General features: G+C 43.6%; 1 protein-coding gene and 1 long non-coding RNA gene across 2 annotated transcripts in view; one reads left to right on the top strand and one right to left on the bottom strand.

Moving 5' to 3' along the window:
- LOC125645204 (TGF-beta receptor type-2-like) overlaps positions 1–18810 on the bottom strand; it is a 62824-nt gene that overhangs the window by 11159 nt on the left and 32855 nt on the right. The window contains 2 exon segments of the mRNA XM_048870426.2: positions 4430–4632; positions 15315–15465. Coding sequence (XP_048726383.2) covers positions 4430–4632; positions 15315–15465 — 354 coding nt within the window.
- Positions 7860–10284, top strand: LOC142068521 (uncharacterized). The gene is made up of 2 exons (XR_012664331.1): positions 7860–8583; positions 8943–10284. It is a non-coding gene; the product is annotated as an uncharacterized LOC142068521 (long non-coding RNA).

The raw sequence follows: 18810 nt of genomic DNA, 5'->3' as shown, positions 1-18810 counted from the left end.
CACTGGGAGTCCCAGATTTCCTTAATGAAGGCTGGCCCTAAGACTGTAAATAAATGGAAAATTGCTTTGGAAAAATGCTTATCTGCTTTAGTCATTTCCTTCATAATCATTTGTCTTTAATCAGATTTTGTGTCTCTAATATTTAAGGTTAAAGTTTGAAAAAACAAAATGCAAACAATCTTCTAAAATCCTATAAGAAGATATAAACCATTTGTAAGGAGATGAATCAAGTCTGGGTCTTGCAAAGTTGTCATTGGCAAGATGGGCAGATGATAAATAAAAGCAGAAGAGCAATTACCTGATTGCCTTCTATGATGAGATAACTGGCTCTGTGGCTATGGGGAAAGCAGTGGAAGTGATATATCTTGACTTTACCAAAGGTTTTGATATGGTCTCCCACAGTATTCGTGCCAGCAAGTTAAGAGTGTGGATTGGATGAATTGACTATAAGGTGGATAGAAAGCTGGCTAGATTGTCGAGCTCAACTGGTAGTGATCAACAGCTCGATTTCTAGTTGGCAGCTGGTATCAAGCAGAGTGCCCCAGGGGTCGGTCCTGGTGCTGGTTTTGTTCAACATCTTCATTAATGATCTGGATGATGGGATGGATTGCACCTTCAGCAAGTTCACAGATGACACTAAGCTGGGGAGAGACGTAGATATGCTGGAGGGTAGGGACAGGGTACAGAGTCACCTAGACAAATTGGAGGATTGGGCCAAAAGAAATCTGATGAGGTTCAATAAGGACAAGTGCAGAGTTCTGCACTGAGGACGGAAGAATCCCATGCACCGCTACAGGCTGGGGACCTACTGGCTAAGTGGCAGTTCTGCAGAAAAGGACCTGTGGGTTACAGTGGACGAGAAGCTGGATGAGAGTCAGCAGTGTGCCCTTGTTGCCAAGAAGGCTAATGGCATATTGGGCTGCTTTAGCAGGAGCATTGGCAGCAGATTGAGGGAAGTGATTATTCCCTCTATTCGGCACTGGTGAGGCCACATCTGAAGTATTGCATCCCGTTTTGGGCCCCACCACTACAGAAAGTATGTGGACAAATTGGAAAGCGTCCAGCAGAGGGCAACAAAAAATTATTAGGGATCTGGGGCACAGGAGAGGCTGAGGGAACTGGGCTTATTTAGTCTGCAGAAGTGAGAAGAGATTTGATAGCAACCTTCAACTATCTGAAGGGAGGTTCCAAAGAGGATGGAGTTTGGCTGTTCTCAGTGGTGGCAGATGATAGAACAAGGAGCAAGTAGGGGAGGTTGGATATGAGGAAAAACTATTTCACTAGGAGGGTGGTGAAGCACTGGTATGGGTTACCTAGGGAGGCGGTGGAATCTCCATCCTTAGAGGTTTTTAAGGTCCAGCTTGACAAAACCCTGGCTGGGAGGATTTAGTTGGGGTTGGACTAGATGACCTCCTGAGGTCTCTTCCACCTCAATCTTCTATGATTCTATGACTGACTAGTCTGAAACCTTATTGTTTCAATGTATAACATTTTGATATATCATTTGGCAACACAATACGTTTTGTGAAAATATTTGGTGGCAGTGGCATTTCCAAAGAGCCAGTCACTATTTTTGTGTAAAATGATATACGCAGATATCAGCATTTGGACTTTGCTTTGGACTTCTCTTCCCCTCCTCCCCCAGCTCCCCGAAGTTCATGTACCTGCTATATTTGGCTTTGGAAACTGTAAAGACCTGCAAATTTAGCATCATTTACATTCATAAAAATGATTTGCTTACTCTAAAAATTCATAGTTAGTGTTATTAGGGATTTTCTCTATTAAGACTCACCTGACAGCTTTCCACTCTCAGGTAGATAACTGTTCTGTTTTCCTAATGATATGACAATTAGGTTCCTTAAAGGACTGGAAAGATTGTACCCTCAACTAAGGGAACTCATTTCCCGTTGGGATTTGAACTTCGTTTTGTCTCAACTTTATGGGGCCACCAACTGAGCCTCTTGCAACATGCTCCTTACTACACCTTTTGCTGGAAGGTGGTTTTCCTAATTGCTATCACTTCTGCTAGAAGAGTCTCCGAACTGCATTCTCTTACATCTGAACCACCATACAGTGTCTCCTGTGAGGAGAAGGTGTACTTATGCCCTCCTCTGAAGTTTCTCTCTAAGGTAGTTTCAGATTTTTATATCAATAAATCAATTTACTTTCCTGCATTTTACCCCAAACCACATACAAATAGGGAGGAGCAACAGATATATACAGTGGGCGTAAGACAAGCACTGGCATTTACATAGGCCTTGGCTACACTTGCACGTTATACCGCAATAAAGCCGCCCAGAGCGCTCTAACTCACTCCCCGTCCACGCTGGCAAGGCACGTAGAGTGCTCTGACTCCCTGGCTAGAGCGCTGCTGGTATTCCACCTCCCCGAGAGGGATAAGGTGTGCTGCGTATTGGGTGAGACGCTACAGCGTCCGTGTGAACGAGGAGTTGCATTACAGCGCTCTGATTGCCCTCCGGAAACGTCCCATAATCCCATTAACTGAAGTGGCCTCTCTTGTCTTTGTTGTGAACTCCGTCAGAAATGCGGAAGGGACCCTTTCAAAGTTCCTTTTCTGTGGCATGCTGGCTGCTTATCAGTGCTGAGAAAAACAAACAAACAGCTGTTTGCTTTGGGGTGGGGGTGGGGCGCGGGATCTGTACTTACAAGACAGCATGCTGAAACACTCTCAGCACCCCAAAAACCCACTCTTGCTCCCCCCCACATATACAGAACACACTCCACCCTCGCCATTTGAAAAGCACTTTGCAGCCACTTGAACGCTGGGATAGCTGCCCATAATGCACCGCTCCCAATGCAGCAGCAAGTGCTGCAAATGTGGCCACGCCAGTGCGCTTTCAGCTGTCAGTGTGGACACACTGCAGCGCTTTCCCTACTGCGCTGTACGAAGGCTGGTTTAACCCAAAGCGCTCTACATCTGCAAGTATAGCCAAGCCCATAGTCAGGACCAAACCATTTTGGCGGCCCACCCAACTGTTCATGGCCATAGTGGACAGAATTGAAAGGTCTTTCAATCTCCACACAGAATTTTATTTTGGATAACTTCTTGTATCCACATGTGTTATGATCTGGCAGGTGTCTCTCTCCCAGACAAGCTGACTGCCCACTCTGCAAGATATCAGGCATCCTCAACAGCATTCCAGTGCAGATCCGTATCCTGGACATTAGCAAAGCAGCAACCAGGTCATCTGTGCACACTTCCTCCTGCCATTGCGCCGCCATTCAGTATTCAAGAGATGATGCCAAATTTGGTTGATCTGTATTGCAGTCTTTGTGACCATGAACTCTGATTCCCCAGCCTATTTAACTGCTTGGCAGTCACCAAGAGTGGAATGCACATGTGCAATCACTTGAAGAAGCAAAAACGGTTACTAACCTTTCATAATTGTTCTGCGAGATGTGTTGCACATGTCCATTCCATGACACAACACCCTCCCCCCCCCCCCCCTTGGCACTGGAGTTTCCAGAAAGAAGGAATGGAGTGGGTAAAGGGTCATCTCGGCCCTTTATACCATCCCCAGCATCACACGGCTGCAGAAGGTGTTTGAGCTGCCCCCACAGGTACCACTGAGTAAAAAAATTTCCAGCAACTGAGTGGAGTGGACATATGCAATACATCTCGAAGAACAACAGTTATAAAAGGTTAGTAACTTTTTTTTCTGCTCTCATTTACACCTGGGCAATTCCTGTGAGGCTTTGCCCCCAAAAGGTGAACTAATGTGTGCGAGCAATCCTGCTCTAAAATCCTAGTGGAAACAAGGCTCTATAGTTGTACCATGAAGTAAACTAGGTGAGGTGAACTGTAGTCAGGGGTTTAGTGTTGACCTCCCCTAGCTACCTTAGTAAAAGCTACAGTGTCTTGTCTCCACGGGGATTTTAGAAAAAGAATAAGTCACACATGTTAGTTATTCTGTGGTTTTTAAAAACACTATCTTTTTTGAAGTGAAGACACACCCTGACATCAGTGGGATTTCATGGGTGTATCTGGGTAGAACTTGCTCTAGAATTTCATGATTTATTGTAGCTACAATTTTCAGAAGTGTTGACTAAGTGTGGGTCCCTCAGACTTTCAGTTTCTAATCTGAGCCCCTTGTGCCACAGGAAACACAGGCCAATGGTGGACTCTTCATCTCTTGATGACTTCAGTTTAAGACTGGATGCCTTTCTGGAAGATCTATTTTAGTCCAGTGCAAGTTATTGGACTCAGTGCAGGGATAACGGCATGAAACTTTATAGCCTGTGACATTCAGGAGGTCAGGGTAGAAGATCTAATGGTCCTCTCTGATCTTAATACCTATTAATCTGAATTTCAAAAGTGCGGAGGGCTGCGGCTTCCAGTGGGAGTAGTGCACCTTTAAAGTGACATGCCGTCATTTAAATAATAATAATAATAATAATAAATACTCACCATTGGTGTGGTTTTCAAATATGAGTTTATCGTTGCATTCCTGTTCATCCACACAACCACAGATGTAAAATATTCCTTCCTCACTAGACTGATGGGTCATGATGCACCGTGAGGTGTTGTAATTTGGAACCATTACATTTTCTACTGGGAGCTGTGGGTTGTGGCACAGAGTGCTGATCTTAATGCTATCATTGTCTTGCTTCCTGAAAATATGCAAGGAATCAACTATGCATCAGGCCAAAATCTCTGCATCCAAAAAATATACAATCGCCCTGTATGATAAAATCATCTCAAACCTGGGCTGCTTGTTAGTTTGATACCACGTGATGTATGGATTTTTTGTAATGGGTATGGTGCAGAGCAGGGGTCTCAAACACGTGGCCTGCGGAGTTATTTACTGCGGCCCGCCATAGGCATTGACTCCACCGGCAGCCAAGCTCCCATCGCCTTCTGTACCCCCTTCTCCTCCCCGCTCCTCCGCCTACCCCCCAGCACTTCCCACCACCAAACAGCTGTTTTAGTGGTGCTTAGAACTTTCCAGGAGGGAGGAGCGGGGATGCTGTGTGCTCAGGGGAGAAGGTGGAGAAGAGTCGGGACCAGGGTGGGGATTTGGGGAAGGGGTTGGAATAAGGGCAGGGAGGGGGTGGAGTTGGGGTGGGGACTTTGGGGAAGGGGTAGGGCCTCATGGAGGGAGTGGAGTGGGGGTGGGGGATTTGGGGAAGGGGTTGGAATGGGGGGTTTGAAATGATGGTCAAAATTAGCACTGACGTTTTGCATTACGGTTTTAAAAAAGTTAATACATTAACTTTTAATAGCATACTATATTACTCTTCATTTTTTTCATTTTTGACTATACTTTTGTATCGTTGTATGAAAAGGTTTCAGTGATGCGGCCCTTGGGTCAATGTACTAGTCCTCATGTGGTTCTCATGGTGACTTGAGTTTGAGAGCCCTGGTGTAGAGCAATAGCCCTCAACCTTTCCAGACTACTGTACCCCTTTCAGGAGTCTGAGTTGTCTTGCATACCCCCAAGTTTCACCTCACTTACTTACAAAATCAGACATGGAAATACAAGTGTCACAGCACACTATTACTGAGAAATTGCTTACTGTCCCAATTTTACCATATCCTTGTAAAATAAATCAATGGGAATACAAATATTGTACTTATATTTCAATGTATAATATATAGAGCAGTATAAACAAGGTGTCATATGAAATTTTAGCTTTTGCTGACTTGCTAATGCTTTTTATGTAGCCTGTTGTAAAATTAGACAAATATCTAGATGAGTTGATGTACCCCTTGGAAGATCTCTGCATACCCCAGGGGTATGTGTATGCCTGGTTGAAAACCACTGGTGTAGAAAGACATTGAAAAAAAGTTACACTTTTCTTGTATGTCAATGGGAAATTTACAATAGAGATCAATAGCAGGATATGGGTCAAAGAATCCAGCTGTTATCAGTAGATTACTCATTGGTTAATTATCTGTAATGCAATGTGGGGTTATCAGATAGCTCCTTTGCCTTAAATGGAACTAAGCTGATTTACGTCAGGTTGAGGATCTAGTCCATTGATTCCAGAAGTTCAAGAAAGAAGCTGCATCCTTCACATATTGATTGAGTGGTGCAACTCTTCCGATAGTCCATGGACCCCCCCTGACAGTGCAAAGCAGTGAGCTTTTAAATGTGTTCCGCCTATTTTCACTATGATGGTAGGATCTGATCCTGAGAGTTCTGAACTCCAACTCATTGCTGTTTAGCACCCGTCTGAATTAGGTTGTAAATCAGCATTTATGTGTCTGGTTCATCGTGACACACCACTAAATGTTCTCTCTCTCTCATACTTAGTTACTGTGTCAACTTCTTTTGGGGATTTTTGTAGAAAAGAAAATATAGTGGTACATCTGTGTGTAGCCCTTCCCCCCAAGCTGTGGGTTAAGCCTCCTTCCTTTTCTTGCCCTGGTACTTACTATCACTATTATTATTTGGAGCAGCTTCTCCCCTCTCCTCACATGGCTCAGGTCCTGGCTTCTGTTCTTGGTGCTTGGTGCCTCCACTCAAAGGGACTCCTCTCTGTGCCACGAGAAAGGAGCCACATCCTGGTCCCATCAAGGTTAATGGGGGTTTTGCCATTGACTTCAGTGAGTCCAAGACTTGATCTAGTTACCATTGCAAAGTCTACTGAGGCATTGTGAATTTGCATAGTCTATATTCAGAGCTCTTTCAGTGCCCTGCATTCATGGCTTGTAACTAGTGCTGTTGATTAATCACAGTTGACTCATGCAATTAACTAAAAAAAAATTAACTGCAATTAAAAAAATTAATTGCGATTAATCGCACTGTTAAACAATAGAATACCAATTGAAATTAAATATTTTTGGATGTTTTTCTACGTTTTCAAATATATTGATTTCTATTACAACACAGAATACAATGTGTACAGTGCTCACTTTATATTTTTATTACAAATATTTGCACTGTAAAAACAATAACAAAAGAAATAGTATTTTTCAATTCATCTCATACAAGTACTGTAGTGCAATCTCTTTATCGTTAAAGTGTAACTTGCAAATGTAGATTTTTTTTGGTTACATAATTGCACTCAAAAACAAAACAATGTAAAACTTTAGAGCCTACAAGTCCACTAAGTCCAACTTCTTGTTCTGCCAATTGCTAAGACAAACAAGTTCGTTTGAATTTACGGGAGATACTGCTGACTGCTTCTTAGTTTCAATGTCACCTGAAAGTGAGAACAGGCATTCACATGGCACTTTTGTAGCTGGCATCGCAAGGTATTTACATTCCAGATATGCTAAACATTCATATGCCCTTTCATGCTTCGACCACCATTCCAGAGGACATGCTGACGATGCTCCTTAAAAAAAAAAATTGTTAATTAAATTTCTGACAGAACTCCTTGGGGGAGAATTGTATGTCTCCTGTTCTGTTTTACCCACATTCTGCCATGTGTTTCATGTTATAGCAGTCTCGGATGATGACCCAGCACACGTTTGTTTTAAGAACACTTTCACAGCAGATTTGACAAAATGCAAAGAAGGTAGGACTGAGTGGACTTCTAGGTTCTAAAGTTTTATATTGTTTTATTTTGAATGCAGTTATTTTTTGTACATAGTTCTACATTTGTAAGTTCAACTTTCATTATAAAGAGATTGCACTACAGTACGTGTATTAGGCAAATTGAAATATACTATTTTGCTTTTTACAGTACAAATATTTGTAATCAAAAATATAAAGTGAGCACTGTACACTTTGTATTCTGTGTTGTAACTGAAATCAATATATTTGAAAATGTAGAAAACATCCAAAAACCTTTAAATAAATGGTGTTCCATTATTGTTTAACAGTGCAATTAATTGCGATTAATTTTTTTAATTGCTTGACAGTCCTACTTGTAATGTAAAGTATTATTCCAGCACATGGTCTTCCCTTAGAGGGAGCTTTTCACTAAGGCAGATTTCATGGGTAGTATGGCATTATTTGATGTGGTCAAATATCTTCTGGTGACGATAATGAGATGACACTTGTTGTTACATGATCCTGCTTCGAAACCAGGTCTGCTGGAATGACACGCTTGGTGCCCAACTCTTTGTAGCTGCTCCATGTGTGAAAAGCTGAGAAAATGTCTGTATTATCTCTTCTGAATATTGTGTGACTCCATTTCCCAGTTCAGTTTTGTACTGCAGCCTGCTTGACTGCACAGAGCTAAATCAAAGGAGGCTGTTACAGAGCTTAGCAGGAAAGGTAAAACAATGATAGAGGTAAAGTCAGCCTCCCATACATAGCTTCAAAGGATTTAAAGTAACAATGGCTGGGCCGTTAATGGCGGCAGAACATAGGAGTTAAAGTAACAATGGCTGGCTCCATCCAGGCTAGGAAGTTTAACCCCTCCCAAGGCTAAGTTTGAGATCAAAGGGAACTCAAAAAAGCTCTCAGAACCTAGAAAAGGTAGGGATTGGGGTGTGTGGTGAGCTGCGAGAGGCTGGCCAGCATGCATTAGTGAAAAGGCTGACTGTGTGACTGAGCTATTCGGAGACAGTGAGAGAGCTGCAAACAGAGTGGGCCATTTCTCCTAAGTCCAAGATGGGGAATAAACCAGACTCCCTGGAGCTACAGATAGAGAGGTTAAGCTTAGGTAAGTCAATATGCGAGTGGGTCTCTTTGCTATTTTAAATCTACTTCTCTTAATCACTGTGTAACCTTTGGTGCAAAATAAATTATGCTCAGTTTTTAGAAACTGTTTCTGTATCACTGCAAATGAAAGCTGTCACAGGTTCCCAAAGAGAAAGCTGTGCAGGGTCCAACAATTGTATTGTGGTAGCACCAAGAGATACTAATACATGATGATGATGATGATGATGATGTGTCTGCAACTAGTGGTGGTGATGATCCAAATCTCTGCTCTCCAAGATGTGCCAGTAATTTAGCTGATAGAAATGTTCACTCAGAAAAAGGTACTTGGATAAGCACTTCTATTTCATTCTTCTTTTTCAGGTGGAGCCAATAAATGGTATTTTCTGGACTCTTCCTCAGTTTGGTCACCAAGTTTGTGGTTTAATTGCTAGGTTTAACATGCTGTCCTTGAATGACCACCCCATGTCTGGCTTTCATTCCATAGGGGACAGAACTAGTCTTTTTGGATAACTCTTCACTGTTTCTAGAGATGTCTTGACCTTTTGATTTGACAAAATTATAACATGCAGGAAATAGGGCCCTGAGCATGCCCAGTATGTGTGTTGTGCCCAGGTTTACATAACGGATTCAGGTACTGAGTAACTACTGAGCAGAAAGAATGGGTGATGTCCCTTCTGAGCATTATCTCCTAGTATTTGCCATCCAGACATCCCCTGAGGGAGGCTTCACGGATAGCCACCAGCAATGGCCTGCAAAGGACAATGGCTTTGGAAAGAGCTGTACTGCCATGAAAGATGGGAACGTCGTGGAGGTTCTTAGAATGCAGGATTTCCCTCTGGATCCCAGAACAGCCATGGTTTAAGGGGCAAATATCCTTGTTTCTCCTTACTCCAAATGGGACAATTCAGAGGAAACTGAGATCTTGATGTGTTGGAGGTTCCAGGAGAATTTCCCCCTTCAGTGGGTTTCTATGTGGAAAGCAGTGACTGGGTTTTTTTTAAACATGACTGCACCATTTAACTACACCCAAGTAATACAGTGAGCAATGCCCTGAAAATGCATGCAATAAATCTTATCAGAGGAATAATTCTTGATGACGTTGTTATATGAGGTGTTACAATGTAATCAATCCTAGAGTTGTACAGTGCTCCAGTTAAACAATGTTTCTAATGGACAGAGTTCATTTACTTTTAGTACCATAGATTGCCAGCCTTTTTAACAGGGACTTTGTGGAATATTTTCACGTGTCTAAGGGCCAGATTTTTAAAGGTCTTTAGGCACCTACCTGCATCTTTAGGTATTGCTAGGCTTAACATTGAATGACCATTCCATATCTGGCTTTCATTCTAGAGAGGACATAACTAGCCTTTGGACACTCTTTTTACTGTTTCTAGAGATGTCTTGACCTTTTGATTGACCAAATTATAACGTGCAGGTAATAGGGCCCTGAGCATGCCCAGTATGTGATTATGGTGATTATCTGTTGTGTTCATTCCCTTTGGGGCACCTGGCATTGGCCACTGTCAGAAGACAGCATACTGGGCTAGATGGACCTTTGGTCTGATCCAGTATGGCCATTCTTATAGAAATCGTATCATAATATCAGTAGTAATTGACTTCTCAAGAGATTTTACTTTCTGGAATTAATGCATTTGTTTGAACATCATGCATTTTGAATTAAATATTGATGAATTTTCTGAAACCCCTGTAGCTGTGTTGTTTTAGTCAATAATAAGAATAGTTAAAATATTTAAGGACCTGATCCTGAAAACTCACTCGAGAAGCTGCGTTCACTTCAGTGGAATAACTCACATGAATAAGGTTGGCAGAATTGGGCCAAAGCTATTATAGCAATAGTCTGTACCTTGAGGTTTTATTTTAAATTAGTATTCTATATTATGTCATGTTATGATGTCAAACATTCTTCTAACGTGCCACAAATTTTGCTCTATAGAGAATATCTGGGGTTCCTGTTAAATTCAATGGAAATCCTTTGTGCAGGCATTGAGAGTTCAGATCTAGATCCAAATTCGATAGCTTGGGTCCATTTTTAGTTATTGTTTATTGCTTGTATATCACCACAATATATGTAGTGCTTTACAATATAGATGAAGATTAGATTAAACTGAGAACAAACAGGAAATGGTAAGAGAACTTATGGTTATGTAGGCCCTTGGATGCTTGGTGCATGTGTCTTGGTGGTAACCAAGTGTTACTTCTGAAATAAATTAATTTAATAATAAAATATCAGAGTCTATAGTAATGTAACACACCTTGAGAAGTGGGTTTGGAGAAGTGTTTTAGGAGGAGGATGCATGGGCTCAGAAACTAGGTTGCTAAACATTGTATGAGAACCTATATAGATTAGAATGACCGATAGGGATAGGAGTCTGTCTTGGTACGTGGCCTACATCACTATAGTATCTGATTAGGACACTATGGTCAGGTAGTCACTTGGGCCCAGATCCTCAAAGGTAATCAGTAGAAGTTAGGAGCCTAGATACCTTTTGAGGATCTGGGACTTGGAAGCTAGAGTGTGGCATTATTCTTGGGATATCAGTCAGAACAAAATAAGGTATGAAAGTGGATGTGGGCAAAAAATACAAAGGAGTACCTCCCCAGAGAAGCAACTTGGGCTAAGTGAAAAGGTGATCAGGGTAAGAGAAGAGAGGTCAGAGGAGGAGCAACTTTGTGAAGATCTTTTTGAAGACGAGGTGCTTGATACTGCTCTGAGAGGGAACAGTATGAATTTGTGCATATACCAGTATTTGTTATAAGGGTCAGAAACATGGTCTTGGGGCTGAGACACAGGAATGGGAGTCAGGAGACCAGAACAATATTCCTGGCTCTGCCACAGACACCCTGTGTGATCTGGATACTTAAATTCTCTGTGCGTCTGTACTTCATTTCATCTCATGGGTATTGTGAACTAAATGTCAGTAAAGCTCCCTGAGATCCTCAGATAGCCGGTGCTCTCAAAGCGCAAAATAGCGTCCTTTGTATAGCACCACAGATGTACACAGGGCTGGATGGTGAGTAACATGAATGGCAATAGTAGCCTCACTCCATGGGGGTACCCTGCTATATGGTCATTACAGCTGGAGTGCCTCATAAGGCCTCAGACTTTTTTTTAAGGAGCGGAGGGTGGGCGCTTGGCAGCTATTAACTGGGAGATTGTTCCAGCTCTAATGGGTGGCGCATGTGTGTGTGCTGTATCGAGCCATATCTATTTCACAGCTAATAGAATGGTTTCCTGTTAGTAACTGTGAAAGCAGCATTCCAGAATTAGATGTGTGTCCCTGGCGCTTTGCAGAGAGCACTAACAACGATCTCCAGGGGGAAGAGCTTAACCGCGAAACTGAGTCGTCGTGTTTTCTTTGGGCTCTGGAGTTTTTCTTTCAAAACCAGCTTTTATCAGCACGTCAAGAACACAAATTTGGAAGGAAATGAAAAGCCAAAGCAAAGCCAGCCCCCGAGAGTGACTGAGGTAACCGTGCCACAATCTCCAGTGAAAACAGGCGCTTTTTCCATGTCACATTTACCGCTGCTAGGACTGTGAGCAGGTAACTCTTTCAGACGGGCCTCTGCCATGCTCAGCACCAAGAGTGGCAAAGAAACCCTGCAATGGGCAAGTTGTCAGGTGGATGCTTTCCCCACTCGTGGGGGGTGGAGACTGAAGGTACCCACCACACATCTCTCCAGAGTGGGTGAGTGCAATGTGCTTCTAAGAGCCTGAATGCCTGTTTCAAAGCCCATTTGCTTCATTGGGTTTGGACTGGGCTGCTGCTCTATGGCAATCTGTGTTTACTAATAAACAGATTTCAGGCATCAAGGCATTGGAGACTATATGGAGACCTAGAAAAAACGAGGCTAGGACATGCATCCTGGGAGTTCCTGTGCATAAAGAAACTATAAACATAATTACCTTTGCACTCATGATGTTCTGCACTCGCAAGCATCTCCCATCCTGGGATCGCAAAGTAGGGTAAATGAGGTACAAAGAGGTTCCATGACTTGTTCAACATCTCAGAAAGTCAGTGGTAGAGCCAGGGATAGAACCCAGATCTGCTCTTTTTAACCACTAGCCTATGTGGAAAACTGAACTACAATCCTGAAATCTGAATGCCAAAGGACACCTGACCTAGCACATCAAGGAGGCCCCCAATAACCTTGAGGGAAATAATTCTGAAAGTTACAATAATGATCTTCCTTCTGGGTCACTGAGAACAAGATTGTATTTTGGGGGTGAACTTGTCACTTACATCTGGAGCATATGGGAGAAAACACTATTGATGTAAAGCTGGGTACCAAACAAAAGATGAGGAAAGGTCACTTAAATGTTCCTTTGTCAACAGAAGATGGGATCTAAAGCCTACTCTAGTCAGTAGGAGTCTGTATTGACTTCAGTTGATTGGCCCCTGAGAGATCAATGTCTTCCGGGGGGTCTTCACACAGGAAATCTGAGCTTCACAAAACAGAACAAGCTGTATCCTCTGTGGCAGACTAACAGCTTGCCAGCGCAGGATAAGATAAAGTGCTAACAACTTCTGGCAAGTGAGGATGCTGATGAGGAGGAAAGAGAGGTAACAGGTGACAGGCTTTCATACCTCCGACTCTGTCACAGCTCACAGAAACATACCTCTTCCTTAGTGATTTATTAACAAGGATCTGTTATCCTGTGGCCACTAGGTGACTTCCTCACCAGACAAGATGAGTGATTTGCAAAGGATTTACGGTCTGATTCCACGTGAGACAATTAATGGTAGTGTTTTGGTTTCTCCGGCAACTGTGGGCTTCTCCTGATAGAGCCAATGAAATGTCTCAGGGTTACTGTTCCCCAGAGAGAGACTCAGTTTTGTTTTCAGACTTTAAGGTCTTGTCTTCACTTAGAAAAAAGGTGTATGTTTACCTCGTGTTAGCTAACACATGGTAACTGAAGGGAAAACCATAGTGAAGACTAAGCAATTTGCAGCTTTGACACTAATTAGCAGGTTGAGAGAAATTCTAGGCTCCCCATAGCCTTCATCTCAGCCTGCTAGCTAATATGAAACTACAGGTTGACTGGCCCAGCCAATCACTGCATTTTCCTATATCGTGAATAGGAGATTCATAGGTTCCAAGGTCATAAGGGACCATTGGATCCTCTGTCTGGGTGCAGGGCTACAATTTCTGCCGAGTGTTATGGCACTGGCTCCAGGCACTTTTACATTCTGTTATGTAAAGTCTGTATCTGTCCATATAGCCATCAAACGTGAAATACCTGACCATGTAGGAGGGCATAGACTCATAAATATTAAGGTCAGAAGGGACCATTATGATCATCTAGTCTGACGTCCTGCACAACGCAGGCCACAGAATCTCACCTACCCACTCCTGTAACAAACCTCTCACCTATGTCTGAGCGATTGAAGTCCGCAAATCGTGGTTTAAAGACTTCAAGGTGCAGAGAATCCTCCAGCAAGTGACCCGTGCTCCACGCTGCAGAGGTTTGATTGATATTAGTTTGTGATGGCTGCATTATTCCAAGAGCTAAAGCCATGACTGAATTATTCAGTGTCTTCTAATGTGAACAAAGACTGCCCACAAAAGTAAGAGTTTGACATATCAGGCTGTGAGGAAGGATTTGAGGATCTGGCTCCATGGAACTTGCTTGCAAGGTTAAATTCATGGCAGCCCTGCTGGAGTAGGGTTGCAGGATTTGGCCAATAGTAAACTTGAATGTAGAGAAATTTCATATATAGTGCATTTGAAAGTCTCAAATTGTATCCGTGCAAATTGCAATTGTGAATACAGTGGAATGAATCAGAGCAGGGAGGTAGGTGGGGAAGATTATTAATGGAGAATGTGTCCTGTGTGTGTATATAATATGTGTAGCATGCTAAAAAGCAATCATTTCACACTGGTCCTTCTTTTGCTCTGTAAATAATTCAGATACTTTTTGCCGTACTGTCAGGGACTCATTGGGCCAATGCTCTGGAACTGCTCCGTGGGAAGCCAGCCAGGACTCTGCGGGAGCATGCCGCCTCCTCTTTCTGAGCATACGGTCACCCGGGCAAGAAGCTTCCACCTTCCTAGGCCTGACCTTGGAGCATGCAGCGTCCCTTTCCAAACCGTGCGCTTCCCGCAGTGAGTCTCGCCATGCAGGGTTCCTGGGGAAGCCAGAGGGCCCTGCACCCCAACTCTGCAGTTAGCAGTGAATCTCAACCAGTGTAAACTGGAAGGTTTATTAGTCGACAACAACACAGCGTAGAACAGAGTTTGTTAGCACAGAAATCAGTGACTTTCATTCAAGTTTATCTTGGGGGACCCTGGGCCGGACTCCCCCTCTTCCAGTCCCCGCAAGCAGGCTACCCAGGTTCCAGCAACCTGACCTCTGACATGCCTGATGCTCCCGACCTCTGACGCACCTGATGCTCCTCCTCCTCGTCTTTGTCTTGCTTCCCAGGCAAAGTGTCACCTGGTCATCACCTGGTTGCATCCCTCTCCTGGATCTCAGAGTACAAAGGTCAATGCAGCTGGAGCAGCATCGCCTGCCCTCGAGGGTCTCAAAGTCACATACCCTTATCCCACCACATTGGTGCAATACACAGGGAAACTGAGGCACACAGTATTCATGCAAAACAGTAAAATTCATATAGGCTCAAGAGTAAGACAGCCATACAACATAACAAGGGAAAATCCCCGCTTCGTGTCACATACCGAAAGCACCTTGGTAATAGGGTTGTTGCTTACCATATGGCCACACAGATTTCAAATGGACTCTCACAATAGGAGTTCAAATGACAGTTGCTGTAGCACACCTTTTCCCCACACACTGGGGAGGTGGAGTCACACCATTTACACAAGTTGGTCTTCAGATTTCTTCGTGCCCCGGCAGAACATGCTGCAAACAGAAACAAAGCCTTTGAGTTATCCATTTTCTTTGTCATTCTTGTCTCGAGTCTTAGCTGGCACTTAGTTTGCCTATGGGAAAAAAAATGTGTGATTCACATAACCACAGAAGGGGAGAGGGAACCCTGCACACAAGCCCAAGCTGACTCTGCTGTTTGTAAGTGCGCTTGTTTATCATTTTCCTTTGCTGAACTCTTAGGTCAAGTGTATTAGGCCAGAGTTCAGACAGCAGTTGCAGTTACATGAGCACCAAGGAAGCAGGTCCTGCTGGAGAGTGCTTATTTCAAAGCTGAAAATTCTGAGCTACCGAAGATAGGGTAGTCCAGTGGATACTGCACTGGACTGAGAATTAGGAGACATGGGTTCTATTCCTGGCTCTGCCACTGACCCACTAGGCAGTGGGGGAGGGACATACTTTATTGGAGGTTCATGGATTCCAATACACCCACAGAAATCAGAAATCCAAGGGTGCAAAAACACCCAGCGTGGGAACAGGCAGCTTAATTTCCTCCTTTGCACAAGAAGCGGCACCTGGCTCCATAGCCCGGGCCATGGTGGCGCTACTCCTGGCCACATTGCTGCATAATGATGTCAAAGTCTCTACAGAGGCCCAAAGGGCAAAATCTGCCAGAGGGAGTGCCATGGGCACGGAGCAGGGCACTGGGCTCATGGCAGGGAGTTTCTGAGCAGCTGGGAACAGATGCTGAGTGGAGCCACGTCCCCCATCACATCTTGGGTGGGGTGTCTCTCACTGCCTTGCGTAACTGGGACTGGCCCTGCAAAGCAGAGCAGGCCCTGCACTGAGGCTGGGCCTACCACCAGACCACACACCCACCCCCAGCACTGTCATTGTGTCATCCTCTTTGTACTTTTATTGTTTTTACACAGCGGTTACACTGGATTTAGTATAATGCACTGATTTAATTGGGATGCTACGTTCACCCCTCCTCCTGTGTGACCTTGATCGTGATCACTTCACCTCTGTTACTCCATCTGTAAAATGGAGACAAAGAAAATTCCTTTATAAAATGCTTTGAGGTCTGCAGAGGAGAAGCGCTATAGTGGAGCTAAAGATCAGGGTTGTTTTCCCTTTAATGGGTGTTGAGAGATAAGAGTGAATCACAGCCTTTCTTCCAAATGCCCCTGAACTTAGGGACAGGATGAGGAGATTGGAAATGTTGGTCTGAATCTGAAATTAGCTCGTGTCTCTGACCCTTCTAATGGGCCAGCCCAAAACCTCTCTTCTGAACAATGCTGAACTTTGGGGGAGGGGTTTCTGGATTTCACTCTGGACCCAAACTTTTCAAGGGGAGAGCCCCCCTCTCATTTAAAGCCTTTGGTTTGTTGCGTGGCACTTTCCGCAGCACAGGTTACTGTTGTGTAGAGAGTCCTTATTCTAAACACACCATGATGAAGAAATAATTTCAGCAGGCGTGCAGTAGCTGCTGTGTATATGGCATGGGTACAAAATCCTATTTATTTTTGTACCAGAGCTGAAGGAACTATTTTAGGTTAAGGAATAAATCTCAGCTAAATTTAAACTTCCTGTTGGAAAGCCGTTTGTTTTTGATTTTAAAAAAAGCAACCAAAAGAGCCATCAAGGAAGTGTTTTAAAAAAATGGCCCAAATGTAGGCATCGAATTAAAGCAGCCTGATTTGCAAAGGCTCTGAGTATCTAAAATCCTCACTGATTTCGATGAGAGCTGTCAGCTCTCTCCACTTCACAATGAGATTTTCAAAACTACCAAAGAGATTTGGACACCCAATTCCCAGTAAAACCCCACTGTGCCTGGTTCTGCTGTGACAGTGATTGGCTTTATAGCCTTAATATTAACATCCCATTAATTTTCATGGGTAATGGGTTTCCAAATCCCCTATGTGACTCTGAAAATCTTAGCCTTTGAAAATCAGGACACTCTAATTTAGGAGCCTAACTTTAGGCACCCAGATTTGAAAACTTTGGCCCTGTGTTCACATGTTTATTGTTACAAAGGGCTAGTCTGAAACTTAAGTTTCAAAATAAAGCCCCAATCCTGCAAACTCCCACTCACCTAGCTAGGTCCTACTCACATGAGCCGTCCCACTGATCTCAAAGGTACCTCTTGCCTAAGTTGCCTAACTCCTCACAGGAGTACAGATTTTCAGGATCAGGTCTTTGAATGCCAAGTGTCAGTGAATTAAGAACTTTGTAGCAAAAACTTCAGGAACTCTTTAAAAGAAGCACCAATGCCACCAGCCCTACGGTATGTTAGCGGGGGATGCCGCAGTTGTACTCACGAGGATATTGTGCCTTATTTTGCTGTGTCAGAGAAAGGATTTGTTCCTTTTAATCTTATCACACATGGCAAAAAATCTAGTAGCAGACCATAGCAAAATAAAAGGCCAGTTAATATATACGGAGTCCTAATTTTCGGTTGCTTGGGTTGTCTGTATTAAAGTACCCCAGGCAGAATGTGCTTTGTATCCAGATTTCTCCAAAGGGCTCATATTTAGGCACCTGCATGAAGTGACCAGGTACTCAACTATGCTGATCACCCTACAGCCGCCACTGTTCTCAATAAGGCATCCTCAGTGCAGTCCCTATCAATTGGATCTTCCAGCTGCTGAGCACTTTGGGCATCCGACCTCTTCTCTTCAGTGCCTAACTCCGAGCTCCTGAAAATGTGGCCCCAAGTATCTTAGTTATTGTCACTTTATATTTTGGATAGCAGTGCCAAAAATCCAGTGTAATAACATTCTCTCTAGGAATTGATATCACACCCATCACTGTGGTAACTGAGTGCCTCAGCTGAGAATAGTCATCCTTCTCCAGTATCTTTGTGTCCTCTTCATCTGGGTCGTATGGAGTTCAAAGTGTTCCATCATTAATTATCTAAAGTTTATTCTATGAAAAAGTCAAATTCTGCCCTGGGATGTGTGTCAGAATTTCCTATTGACACACATCTGGGGAAAGTACTTAGCCTTGGATGTTCCACGTCTACACTACCCGCTGGATCGGCGGATAGCGATCGATCTATTGGGGATTGATTTATCACATCTAGTGTAGACGCGATAAATCAATCCCTGATTGCTCTGCTGTCGACTCCGGAACTCCACCATGGCAAGAGGCGGAAGCAGAGTCGACGGAGTGGCGGCTGTCGATCCCGCACCGCGAGGGTGAAAAGTAGGTGATTCTAAGTCGATCTAAGATATGTTGACTTCAGCTACGCTGTTCTCGTAGCTGAAGTTGCGTATCTTAGATCGATCCCCCCCTAGTGTAGACCAGTTATCCACTAGTGTAGACCAGTTATCCACTAGTGAACTCACAGGCATCCTGTTGTCTAAACACAGGTAACCT

This window comes from Caretta caretta, chromosome 11, assembly GCF_965140235.1.
Source record: "Caretta caretta isolate rCarCar2 chromosome 11, rCarCar1.hap1, whole genome shotgun sequence".
Lineage (NCBI taxonomy): Eukaryota > Metazoa > Chordata > Testudines > Cheloniidae > Caretta > Caretta caretta.
Note: the sequence above shows the minus strand (reverse complement) of the source record. Positions and strands in the feature narration are given on the sequence as shown.